The 17,300-nt window shown below is 46.6% G+C and overlaps 1 protein-coding gene across 1 annotated transcript in view; it reads left to right on the top strand.

Moving 5' to 3' along the window:
• The window catches only part of ADCY8 (adenylate cyclase 8), a 182,148-nt gene that overhangs the window by 73,852 nt on the left and 90,996 nt on the right, over positions 1–17,300 (top strand). The window contains exons 3-4 of the mRNA XM_050940609.1: positions 5,314–5,444; positions 13,929–14,040. Of these exons, the coding sequence (XP_050796566.1) occupies positions 5,314–5,444; positions 13,929–14,040 (243 nt within the window). The remainder of the gene's footprint in view (positions 1–5,313; positions 5,445–13,928; positions 14,041–17,300) is intronic.

The following is a 17,300-nucleotide window of genomic DNA, read 5'->3' as shown; positions in this document are numbered from 1 at the left end:
GTGGATGCCTGTCCTCCTGACAAGATTAACTGGGAAGGCAAGAGAAGTTTTTAATGATATGGAGGAGTGTGATGCTATGGTGTGTAAAAAGAACGAGGAATACTTGTGGCACTTTAGAAACTAACACACTTATTTGGGCATAAGCTTTCATGGGCTAAAACCATTACACAGTTTCGGAGGCTGCCAAATGAATATGAATGTTGTGAATATTGTTGAATATTGATGAATATTATTATAATTTTTTGTGTAAAGCGATCATCTATCTCAAAGTCCAGCTTGCCTGGGTGGCAAGAGAGACTAGAAGGCCCAAGGGGACTGTCTGGGACTCCATGGTAAGACTGTTATAATGCTTTAGGAATTCACACTTGTGAACATACAGCCAGTTTAGGGGTTTTGCCGTGCTTCTTGACAGTCTGCCCAATTGTGAGCCACTCCAGACAGTGTGACATTTGTTTGTGAGCCTTTAGATCACAAGCTGGTTAAACTGGAGTCTTGACAGTGGGAAGACAATAATCTGGATGATGGGCTAGATTGCTTCCTCAGCAAGTTCGCGGATGACACTAAACTGGAGGGAGAGGTAGATATGCTGGAGAGTAGGGATAGGGTCCAAATTGGAGGATTGGGTCAAAAGAAATCTGATGAGGTTCAACAAGGACAAGTGCAGAGTCCTGCACTTAGGACGGAAGAATCACATGCACTGCTACAGGATGGGGACCAATTGGCTGAGCAGCAGTTCTGCAGAAAAGGACCTGGGGATTACAGTGGATGATAAGCTGGATATAAGTCAGCAGTGTGCCTTTGTTGCCAAGAAGGCTAATGGCATATTAGGCTGCATTAGTAGGAGCACTGCCAGCAGATCGAGGGAAGCGATTATTCCCCTCTATTTGGCACTGGTGAGGCCACATCTGGAGTATTGCATCCAGTTTTGGGCCCCCCACTACAGAAAGGATGTAGACAAATTGGAGAGAGTCCAGCGGAGGGCACTGAAAATGATCAGGGGGCTGGGCCATATGACTTACGAGGAGAGGCTGAGGGAACTGGGATTGTTTAGTTTGCAGAAGAGAAGAGTGAGGGTGGATTTGATAGAAGCCTTCAACTACCTGAAGTGGGGTTCCAAGGAGGATGGAGCTAGGCTGTTCTCAGTGGTGGCACATGACAGAACAAGGAGCAGTGGTCTCAAGTTGCAGTGGGGAAAATCTGTGTTGGATATTAGGAAACACTATTTCACTAGGAGGGTAGCGAAGCACTAGAATGGGTTACCTAGAGAGGGGGTGGAATCTCCAACCTTAGAAGTTTCTAAGGCCTAGCTTAACAAAGCCCTGGCTGGGATGATTTAGTTGGTGTTGTTCCTGCTTTGAGCAGTGGGTTGGACAAGATGACCTCCTGAGGTCTCTTCCAATCCTAATCTTCTGTGATTCTATGATAAGCCACGAGATTTGTTTCCAATGGATAATATCTGGATAGGGTCTGTAGGCGGAATAATGGACACATTTAATTGTTTTTTATATTTGTGACAAGCGGCTGGGCAGTTAGAACTGCTTTATTTTATATAAACTAATAGTTTAGATGAATCTACTCCTGAGCGTTCCTAGTCAATTAGGTCAGTCTAAAAATTATTAATATTTAATGCTGAGTGTGTTCAGTTGTTTTTTATCAAGAGCAGTTAGTGGACTAGTTAGCATTGAACATTGTTGATTACACGGTTAGGCTTACTTTCTGAGATAATGGGTAAAATTTTCAAAAGTGCTTAAGTGATTTGGGGCTAGGGTTGCCAACTTTCTAATCACACAAACCAAATACCCCTGCCTCACCCCTGCCCCACTCCTCTGAGGCCCCCGCCCCCTGCTCACTCCATCCCCCTATCCCTCTGTCGCTTACTATTCTCCACGCTCACTCACTTTCACCGGGCTGAGGTAGTGGGTTGGGGTGTGGGAAAGGGTATGGGCTCTGGTCTGGGGGTGCAGGCTCTGGGGTGGGGCCAGGTATTACAGGCTTGGGATTCAGGAAGGGGCTTCAGGCTGGGGCGTGGCTTGGGATGAGGGCTCCAACTGGAGATGTGGGCTCTGGGGTGGAACTGGGGATGAGGGGTTTGGAGTGCAGGAGGGGGCTCTGGGCTGGACCAAGGGGTTGGGGTGCGGCTTCCCAGCGGCACTTACCACGGCTCAGAGGAAGTGGCCGCCAGGTCCCTGCAGCCTCTAGGCACATGGGTGGCCAGGCAGCTATGCGCAATGCATGCGGTCTTTGCGCCCACAGGCACTGCCCCTTGCAGCTCCCATTGGTCGTGGTTCTCAGCCAACAAGAGCTGCGGAGCCAGAACTTGGGGTAGGGGCAGTGCACGGAGCCTCCCAGTCCCTGGCTGCCCCAGCATCTAGGGGCAACAGGGACCTGGCGGCCACCTCCAGGAGCAGTGTGGAGCCAGGGCAGGTAGGGAGCCTGCCTTAGCCCCGCTGCACTGCTGACCGCACTTTTAATGGCCTGGTCGGCAGTGCCAACCAGAGCCACCAGGCTCCCTTATCGACCGGGTGTTCCGGTTGAAAACTGAACCCTGGCAACCCTACTTGGGGCCTATGTCCTATTTTTAGTGAAGGTCAATGGAACATGGGCCCCTACATGCCTAAGGCCAAAATGTAAAGGTTTTCAAAAGTGATTAGCTATGGGAACTCAACTTGAGGCATCTTAATGAAGACTAATTTTCAACGGCTGGGTGCTCAACACTCTCTGAAAACCTGGCTCTTTTAATGTATCTCTAATTTGGCACCCCAAAATTAATGCATCTAAAATCACTAGTCACTTTTGAAAATCTTGGCCTAAGATGCTCTTGAAACATGGGTCTTGGGCTGCTAAATCAGTGAGATTCATTTGAAAATTTTACCCTATGTCTTTATTGTTAATAAGTTATTTTCTCTCTCTCGTATCTATCTACTTTAGACTCCCCCACCCACAAAGCGTTTACAGCCAGATTGTGCCTATTAGGTACAGAGCAATGTTGTAGGTGATGGGGGACTACCAGGGCTGGCTCTAGGTCTTTTGCCGCCCCAAGCAAAAAAAATTTTGGCTGCCCCCACTCCAGCCCTGAGTTCCCCCCTGCACCTCTCTGCTGCCTCATCCCTGGGCAGTCCCCCCCGACCTGCATTCCCTGCTGCCCCAGTTCTGGGCCTCCCCCCACCCGCACCCCCCTGCTTCCCCAGCCCTGGGCTCTCCTCCCCCGACCTACACCCCCCTGCCATCCCAGCCCTGGGCTCTCCCCCCCCCCACCCGCACCACCTGCCGCCCCAGCTCTGGGCTCTCCTCCCCCACACACACTTGCACCCTCCTTCCGCCCCAGACCTGGGTCACTGGTAACTTGCTCCCAGGGCGGGTCATTCAGCAGGAATTTTGGATGTGCACAGAACACGGACTGGATTGGTTCCCATGTTACAGAACTGCAGTAAAGTGGAACAATTTTCAGCGTGTGTGACTGGAGGATATCTGGATGCATATTATAAGACTGTCCTCCATAAACGAGGAAAAGTTGAGGTTCCTTTATTATTCTTTTGTTCCACTCTTTGTTTCTATGGGGAATTTGCCAATGCAATATCACTGTCTTCCTTTTAAACAATTAAAACTAAAAAAAAAAAAAAAAGGCAATGGCTGTTAAAAATAGCAATTCCACTCCTAAAAACCACTGGGAAGCATTTCTTGCTCAATTTTATCGTACTTTTTCTACCGCAAATTACAATGGATCAGTATATTTGATTTGGGAGAAATGAAGTAACAGCTGCCCAAATTGAGCTTGAGCACTCCTGAATTTGGAGGTGTTCAAAACTGGAAGGCAGGTGCTAGATTGCCTTTCTGAATATTAGCTAAATCTGGAAAGGAAAAGTCAATTTCTACTTCCATGGCTCAGAAGTGGAAATCCTCCTACGTGCCTGGTACTGTATCTAAAACTGCACACGTCCAGCAAAGCCTCCCATCCCTTACTTTTCATTTTAAATTCTAGTGGGATCTACATATCTCCCTTGCTAGGCTTCAGATAGAGAGGGGCACTGTCCATTTAGTCCACCCAATTCCTTCTGTGGGGGCTGCAAGGTGAGGTCACACCAGTACCCGTAATCCAGTCTGGGGATGTCTTCTGAAGGGGATATCTGGGCCAAAGCCTTTTACTCCTAGGGCATGCTTGTTCCCCATTCACAGTGCCACCCTGCTCTAGCAGTGAGCTCTCCATTCACAGCAAGCTGCACCATGAGGTTTCAACTACCATACTCCCTCCCCCTCCCTTTCCTGTTGATAGTGGCCAAGAGGATGCTGGGAAATATAGTTTTTTCCCTGTTCCAGGGCTGACTCTGTAGGCAGGGAGCTAACCAAGGAACTACAGCTCCCAGGGCCCCCTGTTGGTTCTCAGCTCCCAGGTTGGATCCCTGTGAGCTGCTGCCCCTTGCAAATAGGCTGGCCCAAACACCTGCTTGCTTTGCTGGTGGCTAGAGCCGTCCCTGGGGACAACACTGCTCCAGTCAGCATTGTTCCTTCAGCCAACAGCTGTCACTTATGGTCTCATGCTTCCCTGAGCAGGACTAGTGACACAAAGGCCAGCAGCCAACTTATGTTCCCCCCACCCCAAACATGAACAAGCACCCATCATAGTCTGGTCCTTTGGGTAAGAAGAGTATTGTAAATACATATCAATTCATAGTTGTTATCCAGCTTCTTCAGCATCTCTTATTGAGGTTAATGAACATAACTCTGGAGTCAAAAGCTGGCTGATGGCTCATAAGACATTTGCAGACATCCAAATCAGTAACACAATTTAGGCTGCTCCTGCCAGCTAAATATGTCTATAGTGAGTGCCAGCTAAACATTCTCAGCTAGTGTAAATTGGCATGGCTCTGCTGAAGTCAATGGAGCTATGCTGATTTACCGCAATCGAGTATCTGCCCCTTAGATTATCGCACAAGTAGGCATTATGTTATACTGTGTCATTAACTTCTGCTGTCAGGTCAAATTTGAGGCCAACTCCTGCTCTCCTTACTCATGTGAGTTATCCCATTGACTTCTAGATGAGCAGGATTCAGGCCTCACCGTGAACTTGTTAATAGATATTGTTCTGCAGTTACATTAACTAATTATGTGCATATGAGTGTTATACACCCCATTTGGAGTTTCTAAAAAGAGGTCAATACTGAGGATCTAATCCAGCAAAACTGTTCAAATGTTTAAGCTGTTTAAGTTTAAATGTGCAGTATAAGCTCCTAATACAGAGCTCTGTCATTTTGCCGTGAACAATTAACGCAGACCCAGTCTAAAGGGCCCATCCTGTATTTTTTTGCTTTTGTTCAGGAACGGCTGGTGCTTTCTGTATTACCTCGATTTGTTGTACTAGAGATGATTAACGACATGACCAATGTGGAAGATGAGCACTTGCAGCACCAGTTCCATAAGATCTATATTCACCGCTATGAGAATGTCAGGTGAGTGAAGGTGCCTATCTTTTTTTTGAACTCAGCTTGTACTGGATATCAGTTTCAGGGGGAGAAGGGGATTGGATTTTTGTTTGGTTTTGTTTTGTTTCTGCCCCTCGATCAATTCAATAATCAGCTATTTGAAATGCCAGGAAGTTTTGTTTTTCCTGAACAGATGAGTATTTCAGAGCCTTCTCTGATTTATCAGACTGGTTGGATGCCTTTGCAACAGCTGTTCAGATTGAACACTGCCTTTTTTTAGCACATGGGAGCAACACACAGAAATGTTTATTAGTTCATTATTAAACTGTGCCAGAGCTTTATTTGATCCCATTCAGGGACAGCCTCACAAGGTGGGGGTCTGCAAGCTTTGCCAACAAATGGGTGGGAAGTTCAGCATGAACTTTCCTCCATATGTTCCTTCTACTCAAGGAGAACATCTTGTTCCCTGTGAGCTAACAAATCAGCTGAGAAACTGCGGGGTCCTGTCAAAAGTGTAGGGTTACCAAGTGGTTGCCCTGAACTCATATTAGTGGCCCTTCTCTGCAGTGTTCATACAATGAAGCTTCTTCATGATTATTTTCTCCTCCTCCTCTTTCTCCCTTTTCTACGTTGCTCCATCCAGTGGACACAAAACTACAGCTCAAGGATGGTGTGGGAATAGTTCTTGCATGCATTTGCCAGCACTGGGAGTCAGTAAATAACAACCCCTGTTCACTTGCACCACAATAGTTAGCTTTCACTCCCAAGGTGTACAGAGCCTCTTCCCCCCTTTGGGCTTGCCTGTATGGACAGAGAGTAAATCTATAGCACACTAGTGCCTCGCAGTCACTGTCCATGTGGAGCCTGCTACCATGCACTAAAAGTTCTGCAGTGCTCACTGACTCACTGCTATTTCAAGGTGGAGTAAAAATTGTTGATGCCCGCTACTCAATGGAGCTGAGGATGAGGGGTTTGGGGTGTGGGAGAGGGTCAGGGCTCTGGATTGGGGGTGCAGGCTCTGGGGTGGGGCCAGGGATGAAGGGTATGGGGTACAGGAAGGGGCTCTGGGTTTGGGAGGAATCAGGGCTGCAGCAGGGGGTTGGTGTGCAGACGGGGCTCAGGATCTGGGCTGAGGATGAGGGGTTTGGGTTGCAGGAGGAGCTGCGGGTTTGGGGTGTGGGGTTCTGGGTTGGGGTGCAGGCTCTGGGGTGAGGCTGGGGATGAGGAGTTTGGGATGCAGGAAGGGATTCTAGGTTTCAGGGGCTCAGGGCTGGGGCAGGACATTGGGGCGTGGGGTTGGGGGATGGACTTACCTCCGGGGCTCCCAGTCAGCAGCGCAGCCAGGGTGCACCACAGACCGTGCTGTGCCCCAGAAGTGAGCAGCAGCAGGTCTGGATCCGTGCACTCCCCTCCCCCGAGTTCCCATTGGCCGGAAATCCATTGTGCGTAGCCAGTACTCGGGATAGAGGCAGCGTGTGGAGCCCCATGGCCCCCCTGCCTAGAAGCCAGACCTGCTGCTGGCCTCTTCCATGGCACAGTGTGGTGTCAGAAAAGACAGGCATTAGCCTGCCTTATCTGGGCAGCACCTTCAACGGGACTTTTAACATCCCAGTCAGTGGTGCTGTCCAGTGCAAGGCGACCAAGTGCCTTACGTGCTGCGACCCAGTAGTGGGTCGCAACCCACGGTTTGAAAAACACTGGAGTAGATCAAAGTGTACTATGGAATTTTTAGTGTGCAGTAACAGAGTCAACACAGCCAGTTAATACGCAGCATGCTAATGCTCTGTAGCTTTATATTTCAGCTCACCACACACTAGCTCTCTGCCTAGACAAGCCCTTTGATTCAAACATGATTCCCCCAGCTTAGAACATCAAGCTTAGACCATAATGTCTATAGTGAGTCTGTCCCAAGCCAGAAGGAAAGGATTTAAACTCACATCATATAAACATCTTCTTCTTAAGATATATGATTCAATAGGAAAACATTTGTCTAGATTTTAAATGAAGCCCCTATATAACTTTGGAAGGGCCGGTTCAACTTTTACAAAGTGCAAATTGACTTTCTGCCACTCCTGTGGCCTTGGCAGCAAGCCACACATATTATTGTATAGGATGTGGCTGAAAGTACCAGGAACTTTTATAAAAGGTTTACACGACTCTAAATAAAAAATCTAGTTTTTTGCCCTTTCTCATCCTCTGTTACAGTAACTGTTTTTCTAGAACAATTCAAATGGGGAACAGATTGTTGTTACTTAAGTAATGCTACCTCCGCCTTTTAAACACTGATAGTAAAGGGTTGTAGGTTTTGAGATGAAGAATGAAAATATTTCTCCTGTCTCCCACTTGAAAATGGTTATTGCTTTACAGCAAACCGTGGGTGCTTTAAAACTGTAGACATTAGTCTGTTTCTGCATGAGCCAACAGGGACCTCAGCTATTCAATGCTGGGTTGTTTTTTTTTAAAGAAAACTTTGTATTAAGGCAAAGTTGCAATAAAACATTATTATAGTACATCATACATCACCAATTCAGCATCCGTGAATATTCAAAGAACCTGGCTAAAGATTCTGGCTTGCCAGCTGGGGAGTAGAGTGACCACATTTTTTAAAAGGCAAAAGCAGGACACATGCATAAACCCCACCCCCGCCCCGCAACCTCCTCTTCCCCCAAGTCCCCATCCCCTGCTCCTCCTCTTCCCCCCAAACCTCCACCCCTGAAGCTGGAGCCGACCAGTGATAAGAGCTGCCAAAGGAGCCTGAGCTGCTCCACCTGCCCTGACAGTGGGCTGGGATGCCTGAGAGCAGCCCCCGGCCAATGTTCCTGCTCCCTGGGGTGTGACACCCAAGGCAAGTGGAGGATCTGGGGCTCCCCACAGCAGCCTGGGCTCCCTGGGCAGCTCTTACTACTGCCCAGCTCCGGCTTGTGGCCTGGCCAGGGGGTGGGGCATGGGGGGAGAGAGGAGGAGAAGGGGGCGGAGCCTCATGGCGAGGGATGGCTAAGGCCCAATTCAACCCCCCCTTACTCCCACTGGGAAGAGACCCTTTGCCTTGGGCAGGCACAGAGTAGTGCCGCAGGGAATCCGGGACAAATGCTGTCCCAGAGTCATTCAACACGGGATTGGGCCTTGACCTCTGCATTTCAGGACCGTCCTACCCAGTTCAGGATGGGTGGTCACCCTCCTTGGGAGCCCTCCTCCTCTGAGTACATTTGAAAGGGTGACCAAATCTCTAAATACTTATTCCCGTTTGGGCACTTCTCTTGCATACGTACTTGGTATGAAAGCTTTCCCATGACAAGACAGCCCATATTTTACTACCCCACAATTCCATGGGAGGAGGGCGCATGTTTTTCCGATAATGTGCAATACAAAATCTAGCTGCTAACAATAAAAATAAATTAATTTGTTATTCTGTTGAAAACGTGTATCCTTTACTGGAGCATTAAGAAAGCAGGTCAGGGGATCTCTAGGATGCTGGCATTCTGTCATAAGATGAATCTCTTTAATAATTTCCTGCCAAAACCATTTATTTCCTAGACATAGCTACCACATGTGCAAGTATGTTCCTCTTTTTCTGCAGCCCGTCCAACAGAGCGCCTCCCTATGCAGTGCTCCAATAACCATTGAAGCCAGGGAGATGTTCAGGTGCTCAGCATCTCTGAAATTAGATCCCACTGGGTTTTTCCCTGAAATATGTAGTAAAAATATCATGATAATCAGGAATAAAAATGTTAGATTTTTAAATATTTCAATTTATTTTAGGTTAATTTCTAATATTCATTCCTGTTTGATTGCTTATGTTTCCCCACACCACCACCACTTTTTTTTGTGAGCCCCAGTAGAACCTACTCGGAAAAGTCCTGCTTTAAGTTTCCAGCCTCTTAGTAACCATCATCCAATTTCTTTATTAGCTTTTGTATCTAGGGAAGCAGTGAATTATCCTTAGCCACCTTTTACCTTCTTCCTGATCATAATCTGATTTTTGCATCAGTCAGGATGTAGCATTTAGTTATTCAACAAACATACTGAAGCTCTTCAGCTGGGTTACTTTTTGCTAAATCTCAAGCTGCACCACTGATTGTTATTTTACTATAAAGTTTTAATGACGCCTGCTTCAAATTATTTGCCATTCTGGGCCAAGTTGAAATACTCCGTGTTGAACTTTACTTTCTTCTCCAAACAAATCCTTGCTTTCCTTGTCTTTTGTTTTTGTCTTCCAAATTCTGTGCTTTGGCATACTTAGATCAGAAATTGGAGAGAAATTCTTATTCTGCATCTATGGCCACATCTATACGTACAATGCTGCAGTGGTGCAGCTGTACTGATGGAGATGCGCCACTGCAGCACATCTGATGAAGACGCTCTATGCCAGGGATCGGCAACCTATGGCATGTGTGCCAAAGACGGCAGCAGCGTCCTGGCAGGCAGCAGCGTGCCATTAAAAATCCTTCCCAGCCTGACCCAGCCCGCTCTTCTCCATCCTCCGCTCCCCACTCCCCCTCTCTGCGGGGGCAGGATCAAGGGGAAGGGGTTAGAAGCTTGGTCCTGACGGCCCCCCTGCCTCTTCCAACAGTGTGCTGGGTTCCTGTCCCTCCTCTGCCTCTCCATCCCTCCCTCCCTGCCGGCCGATCAGCTGAGTCAGAGTGCTTGCTGCTCCCAGAGGGGGCAGAGAAGAAGCAGAGGCAAGGCCTTGAGGGGTGGTGGAATAGGGGCATATCCCCTCCAGCCCCCTGCCTAACCCCCCTCACACACATCCCAGCTCTCTGTCCTGACCCCCCACACACACACCCAGCCCTCTTCCCTGACCCCCTACACACGCCAGCCCTCTGCCCTGACCCCCTACACACACAGAGCCCTCTGCCATGAGCCCTGCAGTCCTGCACCACCCCATAAGGCCCATGCCCTGAGCTCTGTGCCCCGCACACACTCCAGGCCCCTGCCCTGAACCCTGTACTCCCCTCATACACACCCAGCTCTCTGCTTGACTTGTTCACACACACCCTTATGACCCCAGCCCTGACTCTAGCACCCCCACATATGCGCAGCCCCATCCTGCCCTGACACCTGCACCCCCCTCATACACACCCAACCCTCTGCTTGACTCCTTCATTCCCACACCACGATCCCAGCCCTGACTCTGGCACCTCCACACATACCCAACTCCCCCTCCCTGACACCTGCACCCCCCTCACATGCCCCCAGACCTCTTCCCTGACTCTTGCAACTCCCCCTCCACATACCCAGCTCACCATCCCATGCACCCCCCACATCCTGACTCTTGCACTCCCCACATCCTCACCAACACCTGGAGTACCAAACGGGAACTCCTGTACCACCACCTCCACATTCCCACCTGCACCCCTCGCACCAAATGGGAGCTGCCAAGGTAAGTGCCCCACATCCAAACCTCCTGCCCCAATCCTGAGCTCCCTCCCTCATTCTAGCTCCTGGCCAGACCCTTCACCCCCAGCCCTGTGCTCAGTGCACTCCCACCCTCAGCTCAGTGCAGAGAGAGGAAGAGAATGGGCCAGAACCAGGGAGAAGGTAGGTACCCACTGTATGTGGGCAGAGCTGGGACTCCAGACCAGCAGCGGGCTGAGCGGGTCTGGCAGCCGGGATCCCAGCTGGCAGGAGCCAGCAGATGGAACCCCTGAATGGCAGTGGGCTGAGCCACTCAGCCCGCTGCCGGTCTGGGGTCCCGGCCACCAGCCCCACACAGCCCACTGCAGGTCTGGGATTCTGGCTGCCAGATCCTTCCCAGCTGGGGTCCCGGCCGCAGGCCGCACTCAGCCCACTGCCAGCCTAGGTAAACGGATCCCCAGACCAGCAGCGGGCTGAGTGGGCCGGCAGCGTAAGATCAACATTTTAATTTAATTTTAAATGAAGCTTCTTAAACATTTTGAAAACCTTGTTTATTTTACAATACAACAATAGTTTAGTTATATAATATAGACTTATAGAGAGAGACCTTCTAAAAAACATTAAAGTGTATTACCGGCAGGCAAAACCTTAAATTAAAGTGAATAAATGAAGACTCGGCACACCGCTTCTGAAAGGTTGCCGACCCCTGCTCTATGCCAATGGGAGAAAGCTGTTGGCATAATAAAACCACCTCTGTGACTGGCACAAGCTGTGTCATCAGGAGAAGCACTGTGCACAGGAGCACTTATGTTGATCGAGGGTGTTTTTTTCAAACCCTGGAGTGACATAAGTTATGCCGACATAGGTTGTAGTGTAGACATAGCCTTAGATACAACAGACTATTTGAGTAAGTGTGTCGGTGCGTGCCTAAGCACCATTAAAGCCTTTTCCCTCCCCGCACACTTAAATGTAAGGTTGTTGTTATTGTAGGAATAGAGGACAGAAGTCCATCCTTTTTTTGCTCTGTCCATATCTGGTTGCTGAAATGGCCTTTTGGGCTGTTGGCTACTGAGCACATATCAGAGCAGGGCTGAGAGCCCCAGCATCGGAGAGTCATAAAATAACCTATGCATCTGAGGAAGTGGGTATTCATCCACGAAAGCTCATGCTCCAAAACGTCTGTTAGTCTATAAGGTGCCACAGGATTCTTTGCTGCTTTTACAAAATAACCTATGTTCCCCCATGTGAGTCTAGCACTGAGCAGAATTTGGCTAGACCTGAAGATCTGCCTCGAAGGATGAAGTGTGTCAAGCTGTCACTGCGCCCCCCCAGAAAGAAAGGCAGTGTACACAGACAAGCTCCAGTCTATATATTGAGGAACAGAGTCAACTAGTGGCTGAAGACTGGAAGTCAAGACTTCTGGGTTTCTGTCTATCAACTTATATGGCCCTCATCACCATAGCATCTGAGCACCTGTTATAAACAGATTGTTAAGGGTTAATATCTCTTGTACCTGTAAAGGGTTACAAGCAGGGAACTGGACACCTAGCCAGAAGACCAATCAGAAGACAAGATACTTTTAAATTTGGGTGGAGGGAAGTTTTTGTGTGTGTTCTTTGTTCATTGTGTGTTCTTCTCTCGGAGGGTCTGAGAGAGACCAAACATTACTACAGGCTCTCTAAGTTTCTTTTCAAATAGTAAGTAAAAACAGGCGGTTTAGGTTTTTTGATTGTTTTACTCTATTTGCAATTGTGGATCTGGCTGGTTAACTTTTATATGTGTAGTTGCTGGGAATATTTTGATCTGTATTGGTACTGGTGGGAAAGTCTCTTTCTGGTGTCTGTAAGCTATAGGACCCTGTATATTTACATCTTGAAGTTACAAAGATAATTCTTTACTTTTTCCTTTCTTTTATTAAAAGGTTTCTTTTTTTAGAGAACCTGACTGATTTTTTTTCCTTGTTTCCCTTGTGTTATTCCAGGGAATTGGGATAAGTCACCAGGACAGGTGCAGGGGAGACGGGAGGGGGAGAGATAGAATCTCTCTTTGTTTTCCTTGAATCTGTTTGCCTCTTTGTGGAAGGGAAGGGAGATGCTTCTCTGTATGGTGATTTAAGAGGTTGGATCAGTATCTCTCAGGATAGCCCAGGGAGGGAAATTCTGGGAGGGGGAAAGGTGGGGGAATGGTTTATTTCTCCTTGTTTTAAGAACCCAAGGGATCTGGGTTCTTGGGGTCCCCAGGGAAGGCTGGGGAGGTCAGAGTGCCCCAAAACACTATATTTTTGGGTGGTGGCAGCGCTATCAGATCTAAGCTGGTAATAAAGCTTAGAGGATTCAGGTGCTAGTATCTCATTTTCTGAACTCTAAGGTTCAGATCTGAGAAGGAATGCTATGACAGCACCTCACGCTCATTAATGGATTTTATCATCACAACACCTCTGTGGGTCACACAGGAAGTCTGTGGCTGACCCAGAAGTTGGCCCCAGGTCTCCCAAGTCCCAGAGTAGTGCTCTATCCATTAGACCATTCTCTGTACCCTCCATTCCCAGCTCTGCCACCCTGAGTTGCTGCAAAACCTTGGACAAATCACTTAGGCCCCAGTGCTTGAAGATATTTAGGTGCCTAATTCCCATTGATTTCAATGGGCGTTAGATACCTAACTATCTTTGAGGATCTGGGTTTTAACCCCCTTGTGTCTCTGTCTCCTCACTCATAAAATGGGATAATTATACTAAATATAAAGGTTTAGTTAATGCTTTATAAGTGATATGAGATCCTCTGATGAAAGAGCCTATAGAAACACAAAGTCTGAAGATTACTATAATATTCTTTTATGAAGCAGTTTTTTAGTACTTTTGTGCTCATATTTTAGTACTTTTAATACTAGTTCTTTGTACTGCAAATAGTCCAGTGAGTAAGGCCCACAGCAAAGACAGAATAAATTTAAAATGTACCCTCCCTGTGTCTGAGCTAATGAACTTCCCACTCTCCTTAAATTACACCCTGGTCAGACATTGGCTATTTGCCTCTTGCTTTTTCACATATGCAGAGTCCATACTAATCACTATACACAGGATTACTATTTGTATCTATCATGCCAATTACTGGCAGAAATGGACTGAAATATTAATATCCTTTCCCTTTCTTTGTTTAGCATTCTTTTTGCAGATGTTAAAGGTTTCACCAACCTCTCCACAACCTTGTCAGCACAGGAGCTGGTCCGAATGCTGAATGAACTCTTTGCCAGATTTGATCGACTAGCACATGTGAGTTAAATGCAGTTCATTTTCAAAAGGGCGTGATGTTGCATCTACAATTCCTCACCCACTGAGATTGGACATAGCCACTAGGGATGAGTGAAGCTCCAGAGGGCTGCAGTTAGGTTTCAGTTCAGATAAACATCCAAAAGTTCACATGCTCATCTGAGCCTCATGTGTTTGAAAAACTAGGCTGAGAATCTCATGAGAGCAGGCTTTCTTACAAGATGTCTAGAGAGTTGTCTCCTTCTGTTCCAAGATGAAAACTGGAAGGGAAATCGACTGATCCGAACATTTTAAAAAACTCAAAGATTTATTTAGAGTTTGATTCTAAGAGTCGGGCAAAGGTTCAAAGATTTATTATTGTCACTGGCCTTTCTTTGCCCAGCCATCATGCTTACCAAGTATTGTTACTTAGAGTCACATTTTGAGTCCCTTGTTCATGTTACATAATACCTAACTCCACATATAATCCCATTGGAGACAATGGCATGACTTGTGGAATTAGGTCCTTGTGATGGGTTGGATTACAGAAACCCCCTTGGGAACTGCCAACTTAATGTGCCAAGACTACTTCTGCCCCTGCTTTCCCTGCCAGCTTGGGACTCCAGCACCTTGTCTTGTTGAGCCAAACATGCCAGTCCTCTCCAAACAGACCCAGGGTCTGAACCACATGCCCCAAAACTGCAGACTTAACTGAAAGCAGCTTACAGAAGTGTTCCTGTCTTTAACAATCAAATGCCCAACTCCCAATGGGGTTCAAACCCCAAATAAATCCATTTTACCCTGTATAAAGCCTATACAGGGTAAACTCATAAATTATTCACCTTCTATAACACTGATAGAGAGATATGCACAGCTGTTTACCTCCCCCCCAGGTATTAATACATATTCTGGGTCAATTAATAAGTAAAAAGTGATTTTATTAAATACAGAAAGTAAGATTTAAGTGGTTCCAAGTAATAACAGACAGAACAAAGTGAATTACCAAGTAAAATAAAATAAAACACACCAGTCTAAGTCTAATACAGTAATAAAACTGAATACAGATAAAAATCTCACCCTCAGAAATGTTTGAATAAGTTTCTTTCACTGACTGGATGCCTTCCTAGTCTGGGCACAATCCTTTCCCCTGGTACAGCCCTTGTTCCAACTCAGGTGGCAGCTAGGGGATTCCAAATAATGGCTGCCCACCTTTGTTCTGTTCCACCCACTTATATATCTTTTGCATAAGCGAGGAATCCTTTGTCCCTCTCTGGGTTCCCACCCCTCCTTCTCAATGGAAAAGCACCAGGTTAAAGATGGATTCCAATTCAGGTGACATGATTGCATGTCGCTGTTAGACTTCATTACCCACTTGCCAGTGCACAGGTATACAGGAAGACTTACAAGTTAAATTGAGCCAGCAACAGACAATTGTCCTGGTTAATGGGAGCCATCAAGATTCCAAACAACGATTAGTGGCCCACACTTTGCATAATTACAATAGACCCTCAGAGTTATATTTTATACTTTTAGTTTCAGATACAAAAGTGATAGAACCATAGAATATTGGGGTTGGAGAGAACCTCAGGAGGTTGTTTAGTCCAGCCCCTTGCTTTAAGGCAGGACCAATACCCAGGCAGACATTTACCCCAGTTTCCTAAATGTCCCCCTTAAGGGTAAAACTCACAACCCTGGGTTTGGCAGGCCAGTGCTCAACCCACTGAGCTATTCCTCACTTGTCTATAGAATAGGATTATAAGCTTTGTAATGGTACCTTACAAGAGCCCTTCTGCATGAAGCATATTCCAGTTACATTATATTCACGCTAATTAGCTCATTTTTTATAAAATCATATAGAGAGCAACATGAGCAGACTAGGACCAGCTCTCCTAGCTCACCAATGGGAATTCTTGCAGAGAAAGGTGCTGAGTGACAGAATCTGGTCCATTATAAACTCTATTGGGAGGGTTCCCCTATTTTCTGCTTTTCAATAGTCTTCTGGTACAGCAGAATTACTAATATTATGGTCTGTCTCTAAGACTTTTAATAAGGTCCCTCGTTAGTTTCCTGTGCATTGTGCTTATTCAGGGGACAGGTGTGCATCTCCTAACCCTGATGCAATCCTTAGCATAGGCTCTTTGCTTGCATATCAAGGTCAACAAAAGTAAGACTCTATTATTCAATTACTGAGTATAATTTCTGAGCCAACCTTTGCTATCTGGAAAGGAAATGCACTTTCTCAAGTATATATTAATGCTTTGGACCATTACCAGGGCAATAACATATTGCCAGTGCATTAAGATCTACTTACAATATTTATTTTGCAAACAAACAAAAAAATGCCCACTCTCTGGCTGTGCGGTGCTGATTTGTACTGCCAAAGCAAGCTAAGTGAAAGGAGTTAAATTGGTTTTGTCTTTGATGCAGGTTAAACGCTCACAACTACTTCTTTATCACTTAGCGAAAGTTAATTGTCAGGTGGGGGAAAGTATATTACATTAAATTTAATTAATTTGTGTCTTACAAAGGCATTTAAAAACTTAACATTTTTTTCACAATTGTATTGAATGCATTTGTTTTACAGTTCATATTTGCCCAATATACAAGGAACAGTCTCCAGCCTCATGTGCATAGATTTCTTCTTTTTAGTTTCTTCTTAAACCATATTTAATCTACCATGCCTTTGTGTCCAGGTATCTGGCCTCCATCATTATTGTGTCTGAGAAACATTAATGAATTTATCCTCACATGACCACTGTCAAGTAGGGAAATGGTTTAATCCCAATTTTACAGATGGGGAAGCTGAGGCACAGAGCATAATTGCTTCTCATCTCACCTGAGGTCAATCAAAAATAGGTCCATTAAAGCCACTGGTACAAATTGGAGGATAAGTAAACCCAGAGAGGTTAAACAACTTGCCCAATGTCACACAGGATGCGATAACAGAACAGGGAGTAGAGTCATTGTCTGAGATTTTCAAAATTAGGTGCCTAAAGTTTCAGCTTCTGGGTCCACATCTAGGCACCAAAATGGACAGCCTGATTTCCAAAGTGACCTGCACAGCTACATAGACCTACTCTGAGCGGAGCTAGGGGAGCAGAGGGGAAGAGCAAGGACTGTGTGCCCAGTCTGTCCTGCCTTCTGTGACTAAATGGGCAGAGAGAGGACAGCGAAGGACAGACGACTGAGCCTAAAAGATTCTTTGGGGCAGGGGTCATCTTTGAGTTGAGGGTTTGTACAGCACTTAGTACAATGGGGTCATGGTCCATGACTAGGACTCCTAG

The sequence above is a fragment of the Gopherus flavomarginatus genome, chromosome 2 (genome assembly GCF_025201925.1).
Source record: "Gopherus flavomarginatus isolate rGopFla2 chromosome 2, rGopFla2.mat.asm, whole genome shotgun sequence".
Classification (NCBI taxonomy): Eukaryota; Metazoa; Chordata; order Testudines; family Testudinidae; genus Gopherus; species Gopherus flavomarginatus.
The sequence above is the reverse complement of the archived record's forward strand: the minus strand, read 5'-3'. Positions and strand labels throughout refer to the sequence as shown.